This window comes from Salvelinus sp. IW2-2015, linkage group LG27, assembly GCF_002910315.2.
Source record: "Salvelinus sp. IW2-2015 linkage group LG27, ASM291031v2, whole genome shotgun sequence".
NCBI lineage: Eukaryota > Metazoa > Chordata > Actinopteri > Salmoniformes > Salmonidae > Salvelinus > Salvelinus sp. IW2-2015.
The window spans coordinates 23,513,349-23,529,171 of NC_036867.1; the positions used below are offsets into that span (position 1 = coordinate 23,513,349).

General features: G+C 43.0%; 1 protein-coding gene across 1 annotated transcript in view; it reads left to right on the top strand.

Annotated features, from left to right (window-relative positions):
• The first annotated feature begins 1,759 nt into the window (after positions 1 to 1,759).
• Positions 1,760 to 15,823, top strand: part of LOC111953669 (kinesin-1 heavy chain) — a 41,267-nt gene continuing 27,203 nt past the window's right edge. The window contains exon 1 of the mRNA XM_023973091.3: positions 1,760 to 2,234. Coding sequence (XP_023828859.1) covers positions 2,109 to 2,234 — 126 coding nt within the window. The 5' untranslated portion in view covers positions 1,760 to 2,108. The remainder of the gene's footprint in view (positions 2,235 to 15,823) is intronic.

A 15,823-nucleotide genomic window follows, 5' to 3' on the forward strand; every position in this document is an offset into this window, starting at 1 on the left:
GTTTTTATTTTACTTGCTGTGTTGTATTCACTTCGCCTCCATGGCCTTTTTATATTTTTATTTATTTATACATATATTTGTTTGCCTCACCTCCCTTATCTCACCTCACTTGCTCACATTGTATATAGACTTATTTTTTTCACTGTATTATTGACTGTATGTTTGTTTTACTCCATGTGTAACTATGTGTTGTTGTATGTGTCGAACTGCTTTGCTTTATCTTGGCCAGGTCGCAATTGTAAATGAGAACGTGTTCTCAATTTGCCTACCTGGTTAAATAAAGGTTAAATAAAATAAAATAAAAAATATCCACATACTTTTCCTGCCTCATGATGTCATCTATTTTGTGAAGTGCACCAGTCCCTCCTGCAGCAAAGCACCCCCACAACATGATGCTGCCACCCCTGTGCTTCAGTTGGGATGATGTTTTTCGGCTTGCAAGCCTCCCCCTTTTTTCTCCAAACATAACGATAGTCATTATGGCCAAACAGTAAAATTTTTGTTTCATCAGACCAGAGGACATTTTTCCAAAAAGTACGATCTTTGTCCCAATGTGCAGTTGCAAACTGTAGTCAGGCTTTTTTATGGCTGTTTTGGAGCAGTGGCTTCTTCCTTGCTGAGCGGCCTTTCAGGATATGTCGATATCGGACTCGTTTTACTGTGGATATAGATACTTTTGTACCTGTTTCCTCCAGCATCTTCACAAGATCCTTTGCTGTTGTTCTGGGATTTATTTGCACTTTTCGCACCAAAGTACGTTCACCTCTAGGAGACAGAACGCGTCTCCTTCCTGAGCGGTATGACGGCTGCGTGGTCCCATGGTGTTTATACTTGCGTACTATTGTTTGTACAGATGAACGTGGTACCTTCAGGCGTTTAGAAATTGCTCCCAAGGATGAACCAGACTTGTGGAGGTCTCCAATATTTTTTCTTAGGTCTTGGCTGATTTCTTTTAATTTTCCCATGATGTCAAGCAAAGAGGCACTGAGTTTGAAGGTAGGCCTTGAAATACATCCACAGGTACACCTCCAATTGACTCGAATGATGTCAATTAGCCTATCAGAATCTTCTAAAGCCATGACATCATTTTCTGGAATTTTCCAAGCTGTTTAAAGGCACAGTCAACTTATTGTATGTAAACTTCTGACCCACTGGAATTGTGATACAATGAATTATAAGTGATATAATCTGTCTGTAAACAATTGTTGGAATAATGTCTACTTTGTGTGTCTTSCACAAAGTAGATGTCCTAACCGCCAAAACTATAGTTTGTTAACAAGAAATGTGTGGAGTGGTTGAAAAAACTAGTTTAATTAATGACTCCAATCTAAGTGTATGTAAACTTTCAACTTCAACTGTATATGTTTCAGTGAGATTGGATTTTTGGTATTTATAGAAATGGTTATCAACTGTACTGCAGGACTAGAACGTAAGTTGCAGAAAATTGAGGTTATGGTGGCAGCTGCAGAGGTTTTTGGGTGTGCGAGATTTGACATCAGAAGAGTTACAGGGTGTGATAAGTGGTGGTGTCCCATCCTTTCAGGTTGTTGGCCTGAGGTAGGATTAAATAGATTTAAATAGTGGTGTAGGGAGGTGTTCTTTTTAAAATAATTGTATGTTTTATTTATTTTGTGAGTGTAGTGTTAGATGGTAGGGTATTTGTTTATTTATTTTTTCAAGCAAAGTATAAGGGAGTTGTACTCCAGTCTAGTAGCTGGCGGTAATGCGACATTTATTGGATGCCATCCGCCTCATCGAAGAAGAAGAAGTCGCCTACAGAGGTGACGTCAGTGGGTTATTCACAGCCGCATACAAACGGCGTTCCATAGCATAGCAGACATAGGGGTCCCTCCCTACTCCAAGTCCAGTACAGCTGGTGCGTCAACATGACTTCCACCTTTTGAATGGATGTCCTTTTAAATGTATATTTCTGCTGAATAGTCGACTTGCTGCGTTTTCCGAGGAGGGAAGTGATTGACCTAACTCAACCAGCATTCACGGGTGCGGCATCTGTTTGCCTCCGACAGGCACAGAGCGACCCGGCGCTTCTCCTGTTGTAGCACAGCTAGCAGGATCTTGTCAGTTGTGACTTTCCATCAGCGGCGAAGATGGCGGACCCGGCCGAGTGCACCATCAAAGTGATGTGCCGTTTTAGACCATTGAACAGTTCAGAGGTGGCAAGAGGGGATAAATACATACCAAAGTTTACAGGGGAGGATCAAGTGTCTATCTCGGTAAGTTGACATTCAAACACGGAAAACATTGGTCTACGAAAACAGCCCACCTTTGTAATGCTAGCTAGGCTAACTAAACTAAGCATAGCACATGATGCTTGGGCCAGTTAGCTAGCTAAAAGCCACACCAGCCAAGGACAAGGGCACTTTCTGGTTCACTCCTTCGTTCTCATAATAACTAGTCAGACATTGATTCATATCTCACATTCAAATGCCATCTAATGAGTAACTACACATTTGACGGCAGCAACACCATTGTGTCTCAGCTAGCCAGCTAAATGAACGTTAACCAGGCTAGGTAACGTTAGTTAATTTTTGTCTTGTTGGCTAATTAGCTAGAGCTAGTTAACCTAACGCTAGCAAAGTCCACGGCCTACTTTATTAATTGACATGGACACAAAGAAGTATAGCTGGGTAGATAACGTTAGCTAGCTTGGTAGGGGATGGCGAAGATGTCTACTGTAGCTAGTTAYTTACAACCACACCTTTGGCTAACTAGTTAAGTTAATGTTAGTTACCAGTCCTAAAGAGAGGTATTGAAATACTAGATACTTACTAGCTAGCTAAGGATAACCACCTCGCATATGCCATTGCCTCATTGACAGCTGTCACTTGTTGGGCGTATTGAATGGGGAATGTTTTAGCTAGGCCCAATTCCTTGGTGCAAATTCTTCTTCTAACGGCCTATTGGGATAAGGGGGCTTTATAGATTTGTAACAATTTGGGGTGCGGTATAATGATAGAGGACTCGCAGTCAGGTGAACACATCTGCTCACTACACTACCTCGCCCCTTGGCCTTGTCAAAGGTAAATGACAGCAACCATTACAGTTGGGACACACTTTATGGACTTCCAAACACTTCCCTCATTGCTGTAGCCTAATTGTGTTCCTTTCGTGAATGATACACAGTATATCAACAAGTCAAGTTGTATTTGTCACGTGCATAGTGAAATTCCTTTTTTTTTTATTCCCAAAGAGATGTAAATTGTGGATGGATGGCGGTTGAAACTGGAGGAAGAAGTCCTTGCACCGRAGCAACAGTCGTGTCAAATGTAGAAGCCAAGGGTGTGGCATCTGGTCATGATTACTGGATAGTTAATGGAGGATTACTCATAAATGAGCATGTTTGTTATGTCATGATGTAGTTTGGAGGAAAACGTTTGGCCCCAAGTATAACATATTGTAATGACCTAGATCATAATTGAAAGAATGTCCACAACAGTTCTCAAATTGACAATTTATTGACTCCAAACTCTGGCTGTAGTCTATGCCAAATAAATCCGATAAAACAATCACAGCTACTCAACTCACTGTCGGGACATGAAAAAGGGAGAGAACAATGCTAGCATGGTTATATAACATATGTCAAAAGTAGTTCACTGTATAAGAAACAGGGTGCCGGACACAACCCATGTGTCCCACCACATTCATACCTATGAGAGGGACACATTCTCTTTTAAAGTATTACTGGGAACAGTTGGATGGATTAGGGGTGTGGTGTTTTTATGGGGGAGGGATATCATGTCATTTCAGTAGGCAGTTAGGACTGTGAACATTTTTGTCTAGATTTATTTTAATAGAAGCTCACCACGCTTAGAGTGCATGCATTCGAAAAGTATTCAGACCCCTTGACTTTTTCCACATTTTGTTAAGTTACAGCCATATTCTAAAATGGATTAAATCATCCCCCCCTCTCATCAATATACACACATTACCCCATAATAACAAAGTAAAAACAGGTTTTTAGAAATGTTTTCAAATGTATAAAAAACCAAAAACATACATTTTACCTTTGACACTCAATTGAGCTCCCCGGTGCACCCTGTTTCCATTGATCATTCTTGAGATGTTTCTACAATGTGATTGGAGTCCACCTGTGGTAAATTCAATTGATTGGACGTGATTTGGAAAGGCACACACCTATATAAGGTCCCACAGTCCCATATCGGAGCAAAGTGGAGTTCCGAGACAGGATTGTTTCGAGGCACAGATCTGGGGAAGGGTACCAAAACATTTCTGCAGCATTGATTGTCCCCAAGAACAGTGGCCTCCATAATTCTTCAATGAAATAAGTTTGGAACCACCAAGACTCCTACTAGAGCTGGCTGCCTGGCCAAACTGAGCAATCGGGGGAAGAAAGGCCTTGGTCAGGGAGGTGGATGGGATGGGCATCTTTCATAAGGACAACGATCTCTGCAGCACTCCACCAATCATGCCTTTATGGGAGAGTGACCAGACGGAAGCCACTCAGTAAAAGGCACATGACAGCCCGCTTGTTACAGTTTGCCAAAAGGTACCTTAAGGACTCAGACCATGAAAAACAAGATTCTCTGGTCTGATGAAACCAAGATTGAACTCTGGCCTGAATACCAAGCGTCACATCTGGAGGAAACCTAGCACCATCCCTACGGTGAAGCGGGGTGGCAGCGTCATGCTGTGGTGATGTTTTTCAGCGGCAGAGACTGGGATACTAGTCAGGATCGTGGAGAAAGATGAACAGAGCAAAGTACAGAGATCGCTCAGGGCCTGACTGGGGCAATGGTTCACCTTCCAACAGGACAGCGACCCTAAACACACAGCCAAGACAATGCAGGAGTAGCTTCGGGACATGTCTCTGAATGTCCTTGAGTGGCTCAGCCAGAGCCCGGACTTGAACCCGATCAAACATCTCTGGAGAGAACTGAAAATAGCTGTGCATTGACGCTCCCAATCCAACCTGACAGAGCTTGAGAGGAACTGCAGAGAAGAATGGGAGAAACTTCCAAAATACAGGTGTGCCAAGCTTGTAGCGTCATACCCAAGAAGACTCGAGGCTATAATCGCTGCCGAAGGTGCTTCAACAAAGTACTGAGTAAAGGGTCTGAATACTTATGTAAATGTAATATTTCSGGGGGGGGGGGGGGGGTTTGCACAAATATTTTTGTTGTTGCTTTGTCATCATGGGGTATTGTGTGTTGATTGAGAGAAAAAAAACAATTAAATCAATTTAGGAAATAAGACTAACTGAATACTTTCCGAATGCGCTGTAGGTCATTTCCTAGTACACCCACCCAGACCTCAGGGAATGAGGCCCAAATGGGCCCTGGTTAAAAGTAGTGCACTACATAGGGAGCCATTTGGGAATGAGGCTGACTAGTTAGCATTAGTTGGACTGGGAATCCCTGGGTAGGCTGTATAATTTGATGGTGTTTTCTAGTGTCTGCATTTGCATTAATTTGAATAATATTGGCCTCTTTGTTGGTGAGATGTTCAGTTTTGCTGGCTAACATTTGACATTTTAGTCATTTAGCAGACGGTCTTATCCGGAGCGACTTACAGGAGAAATTGGAGTTAAGTGCCTTGCTCAAGGGCACATCCACAGATTTTCCACCTAGTCGTCTCGGGGATTCAAACCAGTAACGTTTAGTTTACTGGCCCAATGTCTGAACCGCTAGGCTACCTGCCTCGTCCTAACCCCACTTGTTACCCATTGCAACAGGGTATCGGGTGCGGCGGCAGGTAGGCTAGCCGTTAAAACATTGGGGCAGTAACCAAAAGGTCACTGGTTCGAATACCCAAGCAGACAAGGTGAAAAATTGTTCCGCGTGCCCTTGAGCAAAGCACTTAAACCCTAATTTGCTCCAGGGAGCCTGCACTGCTATGGCCACACTACAATGACGTGTGTGTGAGAGCTTGCCTAAAACCTGGCATTCCATACTCAGTCTAGTCAACAACCAGACTGTTCTCCGCTATGAACAATGAGCTGTGCCTTTCAGAGGACCAGGTACAGAGACAAATTAGCCAGTTTATCTTCCAGTATTGGAGGACAACAGAAAGACTGTGGCACAGTAATAGGCCCACAGTCTCATAGGTTGGTTGGCTGCAGACACTGGTAGGGTTCTGAACAGTGAAATAGGTTGCCAAATTGGCACCCTATTCCCTACATGGTGCACAATTTATGACCATAGGCAGGGGAGTAGGGAGCTATTTGGAAGGCAGACATAGAAGCCCGAGTTAGTCAGTCTGATGATGAAGTAATTTCCTTTATGAGAATGGGCCTGGCGTTCTGTCTACTGTAGCTCTGCCTGAAGCTCCTGGGTATAATTTATAGGCTTTTTGTTCTACCTCTCCTCTCTGTAGAATGGCTCTGTTTTTGTGCCAGCCCAGTGGGCTCAAGTGACGTTAAGACTGCATCCCAAATGCCACCATATTCCTTGCTTATGTTGTAGTGCACTATTAGCCCTGATCGGAGGGCACTGGACTAACTTTTTCCACTGGTGGCAAAAACTTATTCAGTTGATGGCATCAGTACACCAATTTTTTTTTGCCCCCTGAGCATTGATAATGACCTGACCTGTGTCCCATAATGTACCTGCATTCCATACAGAACCAGGCTAATAATGTCTAGCCATCTTTTAAAATAGCATGCCCTTTCAGGGCTTGACATTGCCAGTGGCACACCGGGCTAGTGCCAACTGCCCCGAATGAAAGAATGATGGCCTCTGAAAGTGCATGCATAATTAAAATTGTATCTTTAATTTGTGGCCTGAGCAAGTAGCCTATAACAACCTACCCTCCATACACAAATTACATTTTAACGCAACAATATCATATTTACATTTTGTTTGCCCAAATCTCCGTGTTATTTTTTGCGATTTTGAGGAGTCAGTCTACAGTTGTGGGGCCCTAAAAAATCAGTTGTCTTTTGGGAACTTTTGTCGGTGTGGACGGATAAGGGGCCAGAACATAATTATAATACACTGCAAATTGACCACAACTAAGCCCAATGAGATTTGTATTTTAGAAAAAAATTATAAATCATAGATTGAGACACAATCACGTCTTTATTTTTTTCCGGGCTGGGTACTTAAACAGATTCCCTATATTTAAAAAAAAAWTTGCTGGTGAGTTTAGGTAATTTTTTTGACCTAAAGTTTGGTGGGCCCCCAAAAAATCGCTAGCCCTTTAATTCAATTGCACGCCTACGAAAAGACAGTTTGGCAAACTGTGTTTTTGTACTGGACAGTTTAGTGTAGACAAGGTTATTATACACTGAACAAAAATACACGCACTTGGTGCCAGGTTTCTTGAGCTGAAATAAAAGTTATGCACAAAGCTTATCTCTCTTGTGTGCACAAGGCTTATTTCTCAGATAAAAAAAAAAGTTAACTTTGACCATCTGTATTCCCAGTCATGTGAAATCCATAGATTAGGGCCTAATGAATTTATTTAAATTGACTGATTTCCTTATGAACTCAGTAAAATCTTTGAAATTGTTGCCTTCATTTTTGTCCCTTCATTTTTGTTAGTTTCAGTTCGTTTTCAGACGTGATTTGCTAGTTTTTATTTAGTATTAGTTGTATATTAATATTTCATTTTTATATTAGTTTCAGTGTTAGGGACAGAACATGCGTGTGAGGCTAGAAGCCATTTGTGTTTGTTTTTTGGGATGTCGCTTCTTGCAACTGGGGGGCAGTAATACATAAGGTGATGGATCAGGTCATAGGTTAGATTTTAGGGATGCACGATATATCGGTGAACAGATCTGAATCGGACGATATTAGCTTAAAATGCAAATATAGACTTCGGCCAGATGTCTAGTTTAACGCCGATGTGAAAAACCGATGTCAAAGTTGACGTGCATACCTACAGTTGAAGTCGGAAGTTGACATACACCTTAGCCAAATACATTTAAACTCAGTTTTTCACAATTCCTGAAATGTTTCATTTAATTCTAGTAAAAATTCCTTGTCTTAAGTCAGTTACACGGAACCCAAACCGGCTGCGCGTGTGCACTATCGTGCATAAATTTATTTTGTCCCCCCACACCAAACGCGATCACGACACGAAGGTTAAAATATCAAAACAAACTCTGAACCAATTATATTAATTTGGAGACGGGTCGAAAAGCATTAAACATTTATGGCAATTAAGCTATCTAGCTTGCACTTGCTAGCTAATTTGTCCCATTTAGCTAGCTTGCTGTTGCTAGCTAATTTGTCCTGGGATATAAACATAGATTTGTTATTTTACCTGAAATGCACAAGGTCCTCTACTCCGCCAGTTAATCCACACATTAAATGGTCAACCGAATCGTTTCTAGTCATCTCTCCTCCTTCCAGGTTTTTTCTTCTCTTGACTTTATATTGCAATTGGCAACTTTCATAAATTAGGTGCATTACCGTCACTGACCTTGTTCGTCTTTGTTACCCACGTGGGTATAACCAATGAGGAGATGGCACGTGGGTACCTGCTTCTATAAACCAATGAGGAGATGGGAGAGGCAGACTTCCAGCGCGATCTGCGTCAGAAATATAACTAATTTCTATTTTAGCCCTTGGCAACGCAGATGCTCGTTGGCGCGCGCAAGCAATAATTGAATAACAGATTTCTAAATTTATTTTGCAGTCAACCTGTTAGGATCACCACTTTATTTTAAGAATGTGAAATGTCAGAATAACAGTGATTTCATCTTTTATTTCTTTCATCACATTCCCAGTGGGTCAGAAGTTTACATACACTCAATTAGTATTTGGTAGCATTGCCTTTAAATGGTTTAACTTGGGTCAAATGTTTCGGGAAGCCTTCCACAAGCTTCCCACAATAAGTTGGGTGAATTTTGGCCCATTCCTCCTGATAGAGCTTGTGTAACTGAGTTAGGTTTGTAGGCCTTCTTGCTCGCACACACTTTTTCAGTTCTGCCTACAAATTTTGTATAGGTTTGAGGTCAGGGDTTTGTGATGGCCACTCCAATACCTTGACTTTGTTGCCTTTAAGCCATTTTGCCACAACTTTGGAAGTATGCTTGGGGTCATTGTCCATTTGGAAGACCCATTTGCGAACAAGCTTTAACTTCCTGACTGATGTCTTGAGATGTTGCTTCAATATATCCACATCATTTTCCTACCTCATGATGCCTTCTATTTTGTGAAGTGCACCACTCACTCCTGCAGCAAAGCACCCTCACAACATGATGCTGCCACCCCCGTGCTTCACGGTTGGGATGGTGTTCTTGCAAGCCTCCCCCRTTTTCCTACATTTTTGTTTCATCAGACCACAGGACATTTCTCCCAAAAGTACGATCTTTGTCCCCATGTGCAGTTGCAAACTGTAGTCAGGCTTTTTTATGGCTGATTTGGAGCAGTGGCTTCTTCCTTGCTGAGCAGCCTTTCAGGTTATGTCGATATAAGACTCGTTTTACTGGGGTTATCGATACTTTTGTACCTGTTTCCTCCAGCATCTTCACAAGGTCCTTTGCTGTTCTTTGATTGATTTGCACTTTTCACACAAGTACCTTCATCTCTAGGAGACATAACGCATCTCCTTCCTGAGCGGTATGACGGCTGCTTCATCCCATGTTGTTTATACGTGCTTACTATTGTTTGTACAGATGAACGTGGTACCTTCAGGCGTTTGGAAATTGCTCCCAAGGATGAACCAGACTTGTGGAGGTCTCCAATATTTTTTCTGAGGTCTTGGCTGATTTTCTTTAGATTTTCCCATGGTGTCAAGCAAAGAGGCACTTAGTTTGAAGCTAGGCCTTGAATACATCCACAGGTACACCTCCAATTGACTCAAATGATGTCAATTAGCCTATTAGAAGCTTCTAAAGCCATGACATTTTCTGGAATTTTCCAAGCTGTTTAAAGGCACAGTCAACTTAGTGTATGTAATCTTCTGAACCACTGGAATTTTGATACAGTGAATTATAACTTGTCATGCACAAAGTAGATGTCCTAACCGACTTGCCAAAACTATAGTTTGTTAACAAGAAATTTGTGGTGTCGTTGAAAAACGAGTTTTAATGACTCCATCCTAAGTGTATGTAAACTTCCGACTTCAACTGTGTATAACGTAGGTACATGACGTAATGACGCCATGTAAAATTTTGCGCTACACCTGCAACACAGCATTCCTAACCTAGCCCACAATGTCTGCTGTGTGGCTCGAGCAGTCAACAAGTCAAGCAGTCATTTGAATTTTGCGCTACACCTCCAACACAGCATTCCTAACCTAGCCCACAATGTCTGCAGTGTGGCTCGAGCAGTCAACAAGTCAAGCAGTCATTTGAAAGAGTAAGAACATTTCAGTAAGACAACTCAAAGGCGAAAACCAGTAACGCCAAGATAATGGAATTCATTGCCCTTGACAATCAACCGTTCTCTGTCGTGGGCGATGGTGGTTTTCGCGACTGGTCGAGCACCAGTACACAGTAACGTTATCAGTAACGTTATCTATTGTTCAGATGTTGCCCTACCGGAGTTACACAGTAATATAGCGTCACTGCTATTAGCTTCATGACATACTATGTAACGCCGTTTGGGTCTTTTGGGTGTCAAAGATGCACGTGAAATAACACTATTTGACAATAACACTATTTGACCCGTTAAATAAGCTTTTAATTTGGCACGTCAAATAACACAGTTCTATTATAGAATGTTGTGTGTTCTGAATTTTCACGCGCAAGCCAAGCACCACCATTACTATCAGTAGCACTGTCAAAGCTGTACAAGAAAGTCTGCAAACACCGGTCACGAACGATGTGTTTACAATATCGCGTTGGGAATACAGCATTATTTGTTCGACCGCAACTTCTGGGATAGCTAGTTTGGTACCTAGCTAGCACCAATACAACCACCCTGAAAACAATGACCAGTAGAAACTGCAGTCATTGACTAGCTATTTATTTTCATTAACTGAAGTTCAATTTCAATAGGTGATCAACAAGCGGCAACCTAGTTAACTTCTCTAGGGTAGGGGGCAGCATTCGGAATTTTGGATGAAAAGCATGCCCAAATTAAACTGCCTGCTTCTCGGGCCCAGAAGATATGATATGCATATAACTGGTAGTGTGCATTATCATGCTGAAACATGAGGTGATGGCGGCGGATGACTGGCACGACAATGGGCTTCGGGATCTCTGCATTCAAATTGACACAGATAAAATGCAATTGTGTTCGTTGTCCGTAGTTTATGCCTGCCCATACATTACATTTAAGTCATTTAGCAGACGCTAAAGCGACTTACAAATTGTGCATTCACCTTATGATATCCAGTGGAACAACCACTTTACAATAGTGCATCTAACTCTTTTAAGGGGGGGGGGTTAGAAGGATTACTTTATCCTATCCTAGGTATTCCTTAAAGAGGTGGGGTTTCAAGTTGTCTCCGGAAGGTGTGATTGATTCCGCTGACCTGGCGTCGTGAGGGAGTTTGTTCCACCATTGGGTGCCAGAGCAGCGAACAGTTTTGACTGGGCTGAGCGGGAACTGTACTTCCTCAGAGGTAGGGAGGCGAGCAGGCCAGAGTGGATGAACGCAGTGCCTTGTTTGGGTGTAGGGCCTGATCAGAGCCTGAAGGTACGGAGGTGCCGTTCCCCTCACAGCTCCGTAGGCAAGCACCATGGTCTTGTAACGGATGCGAGCTTCAACTGGAAGCCAGTGGAGAGAGCGGAGGAGCGGGGTGACATGAGAGAACTTGGGAAAGTTGAACACCAGACGGGCTGCGGCGTTCTGGATGGTTGTAGGGGTTTAATGGCACAGGCAGGGAGCGCCAGCAACAGCGAGTTGCAGTAATCCAGACGGGAGATGACAATTGCCTGGATTAGGACCTGCGCCGCTTCCTGCGTGAGGCAGGGTCGTACTCTGCGAATGTTGTAGAGCATGAACCTACAGGAACGGGTCACCGCCTTGATGCTAGTGAGAACGACAGGGTGTTGTCCAGGATCACGCCAAGGTTCTTAGCACTCTGGGAGGAGGACACAATGGAGTTGTCAACCGTGATGGCGAGATCATGGAAGCGGCAGTCCTTCCCCGGGAGGAAGAGCAGCTCCGTCTTGCCGAGGTTCAGCTGAGTGGTGATCCGTCATCCACACTGATATGTCTGCCAGACATGCAGAGATGCGATTCACCACCTGGTTATCAGAGGGGGAAAGGAGAAGATGAATTGTGTGTCGTCTGCATAGCAATGATAGGAGAGACCATGTGAGGATATGAGCCAAGTGACTTGGTGGATAGCGAGAATAGGAGAGGGCTAGAACAGAGCCCTGGGGGACACCAGTGGTGAGAGCACGTGGTGCGGAGACAGATTCTCGCCACGCCACCTGGTAGGAGCGACCTGTCAGGTAGGACGCAATCCAAGCGTGGGCCGCGCCGGAGATGCCCAGCTCGGAGAGGGTGGAGAGGAGGATCTGATGGTTCACAGTATCAAAGGCAGCCGATAGGTCTAGAAGGATGAGAGCAGAGGAGAGAGAGTTAGCTTTAGCAGTGCGGAGCGCCTCCGTGACACAGAGAAGAGGCAGTCTCAGTTGAATGACTAGTCTTGAAACCTGACTGATTTGGATCAAGAAGGTCATTCTGAGAGAGATAGCAGGAGAGCTGGCCAAGGARGGCACGTTCAAGAGTTTTGGAGAGAAAAGAAAGAAGGGATACTGGTCTGTAGTTGTTGACATCGTAATAATAATACATAATCCCGCCACCACCATATGGGGCACTCTGTTCAACGGTGACATCCGCAGACCGCTCGCCACCATACATGTGGTCTGCGGTGGTGAGGCCAGTTGGACATACTGCCAAATTCTCTAAAATAAAGTTGGAGGCGGCTTATGCACATTCAATTCTCTGGCAACAGCTCTGACATTCCTGCAGTCAGCATGCCAATTGCACGCTCCCTCAAAGCTTGAGACATCTGTGGTGTTGTGATAAAACTGCACATTTTAAAGTGCCCTTTTATTTTCCCAGCACAAGGTGGACCTGTGTAATGATCCGTGCTTCTTGATATGCCACACCTGTCAGGTGGATCGATTATCTTGGCAAAGGATGCTCACTAACAGGGATGTAAACAAATTTGTGGAGAAAATTTGAGAGAAATAAGCTTTGTGTGGAATATTTCTGGAATATTTCATTTTGGCTTATGAAACATGGGACCAAAACTTAACATGTTGTGTTTATATTTTTGTTCAGTGTAGTTATTTTTGGGGTCAAAGATACATTTCAGTTTAGTTTTCCAAACGGGTTTGTTCATTATTTAATTTCAGTTTACTAAATAGGTTTTCTTGATTTAGTTTTAGTTGACTTTTATACCCTAACCTTTTACTATGATAATTAAGGGGCATTTACAAATCATAATATAATTTTGCCAGGTAGGCCTACTTTGCAGTCAACATTTAATTGGGTTGGTTTTTTTGGAAAGCCTTTCGAAATGTTCATTCAAACAGCACATGATGACTAAATTGTGCATTGCAAAGACTTTGTAACAAGCTTTTGGAATACCTGGTTTGCCCGTTGCATACCCATTGCTGTTTGAATAAATATTGATTAAAAAAAACAATTTAAACCAGAAACTGTGACCAACAACAAAATCGCTGGCACCCTATGACCAATATAATGTGTGCCGCACTGCCAAGTCAATGCCAAATGTTTTGATCGCTGTCTCGAACCCTGTCAAAGTAGCGTACCTTATAGGGAGTAGGGTGCCATTTGGGAGACAAAAACCAAAGAAGGTTTCCTAATAGAATGCCGATGACTAGTCTTTGGCTAGCATTTTGGCTGAGCTCACAGGCATATAATCAGTGATCATTGTCAAGGCAGCAGAAGCATTTAGGAAGTGCTCCGTTATGCACACACAGCCACAGCAGCACAACACTAAAYCTGTGTCCTGATTCTCCACCCTTCTCCTGAAGTTTGTACTTGCCCACTTTCCTAAATGGATTTAAGTCTTGGATTGGTTAAAGCATTGGCTGGAGGGAGTTTCTATCGTTGTTAATCCATGCAAGATAGTGTGCAAGTGCACACTTTGGGGAAAATGTTGGAGAATAAGGACTCGGGACAGATTTTTGATCTAGGTAGTCTAGTCACAGCCTATTGCCAGGGGTTGAGATGCATGTACTGTAGTGAATAATATAGATACTACTCCAACTCCATCAATCCTTCACAGAGATATATTAATGTCAGCAACACACAACTGGCTTTGCACCAAAATAACCTCAATTGTATGCTGTTAGATAGTATAAATAAAAGGACCGCTTCCATAGGTTTTGATTCTTTGTTTCAGCTACTGTTTAGCTACTCCAGATGTCCCGCCTATGCAATGTAATAGGGGATGCTGTGTCATCGTAAATTTAAAAAAAAACTCCCTCTGATGTTATCTGTAGTGATTTTATATTGGCTGCTGCTGTCAGATGAACAGCCTGACGTGCTCTGCTGATCTGTTGTCAGTAAGTAAATCCGTTTGCATCTTACAGAAACGGAGGGAGGATGCTGATGTTTCCTAGCTGTCTCTGGCCATTGCTGTCACAATGAGAAGGGAAAGGCCCATGGGATTGTCCCAAATGGCAGCCTATTCCCTATATATTGCACTACTTTTGAAAAGCTATGTTTGTCATGTTTGAACTGAGTTGGTTTGGTGGTGAATAAGGTATACTGGTGTGTTTCTCATTGACCTGGTAGATGGCTAATAGCATATCTTGTGCCTGTTTGAATACAGTGCATTTGGGAAGTATTCAGACCCCTTCACTTTTTCCAACTTTTGTTACATTACAGCCTTATTCTAAAATTGATTCCCCCCCCCCCATCTACACACAATACCCCATAATGACAAAGCAAAAATAGGTTTTTAGATGTTTTTGCTAATTTATTGCATATTAAAAAACAGATCCCTCATTTACATAAGTATTCGGACCATTTGCTATGAAACTTGACATTGAGTTCTGGTGCATTCTGTGTCTGGTCATCCTTGATGTTTCTACAACTTTATTGGAGTCCACTTTTGGTAAATACAATTGATAGGTGTTTGTGTGCCTTTCCAAATCATGTCCTGTCTATACAAGGACCCACAGTTGACAGTGCATGTCAGAGCAAAAACCAAGCCATGAGGGCGAAGGAGTTCCGAGATAGGATTGTGTCGAGGCATAGACCTGGGGAAGGGTACTAAACATTTCTGCAGCATTGAAAGTCCTTAAATGCAATAAGTTGGGAACCACCAAGACTCTTCCTAGAGCTGGCCGCTGGCCAAACTGAGCAATCGAGGGAGAAGGGCCTTGGTCAGGGATGGGACCAAGAACCCAATGGTCACACTGTCAGAGCTACAGAGTTCCTCTGTGGAAATGGGAGAATCTTTCAGAAGGACAACCATCTTTGCAGCACTCCACCAATCAGGCCTTTATGGTTGAGTGACCAGACGGAAGCCACTCCTCAGTAAAAGGCACATGACAGTTTGCCAAATGGGATAATTTCACTGAACAACAAAAGAAAGGGAATATTGAATGATCCCTAATGATACATTGCATCTCCCAAAAACGTTTTCAACATACATCTGTAAAATTATAGTTTATAAACTAAAGCTTTGGTTGTCTTCCTCTCAGGCTTCCATGTCTTCTCCCTGGACCTCCTCAATGTCCAGACTCTTAGGCCTCATCTTCACTGTCACTTTCCAACCTTGTTGAGCATGGCTCGTTGTCAGGCTCAAAAAGCCTTAAATTTGCCCGCATGGGCACCAATTTTTCAACCCTTGTGTTGGTCAGCCTGTTGCGTGCTTTGGTGTGTGTGTGTGTTCCCAAACAAGGACCAGTTGCGCTCTGAGGCGGCTGATGTTGGTGGGATTTGGAGGATGA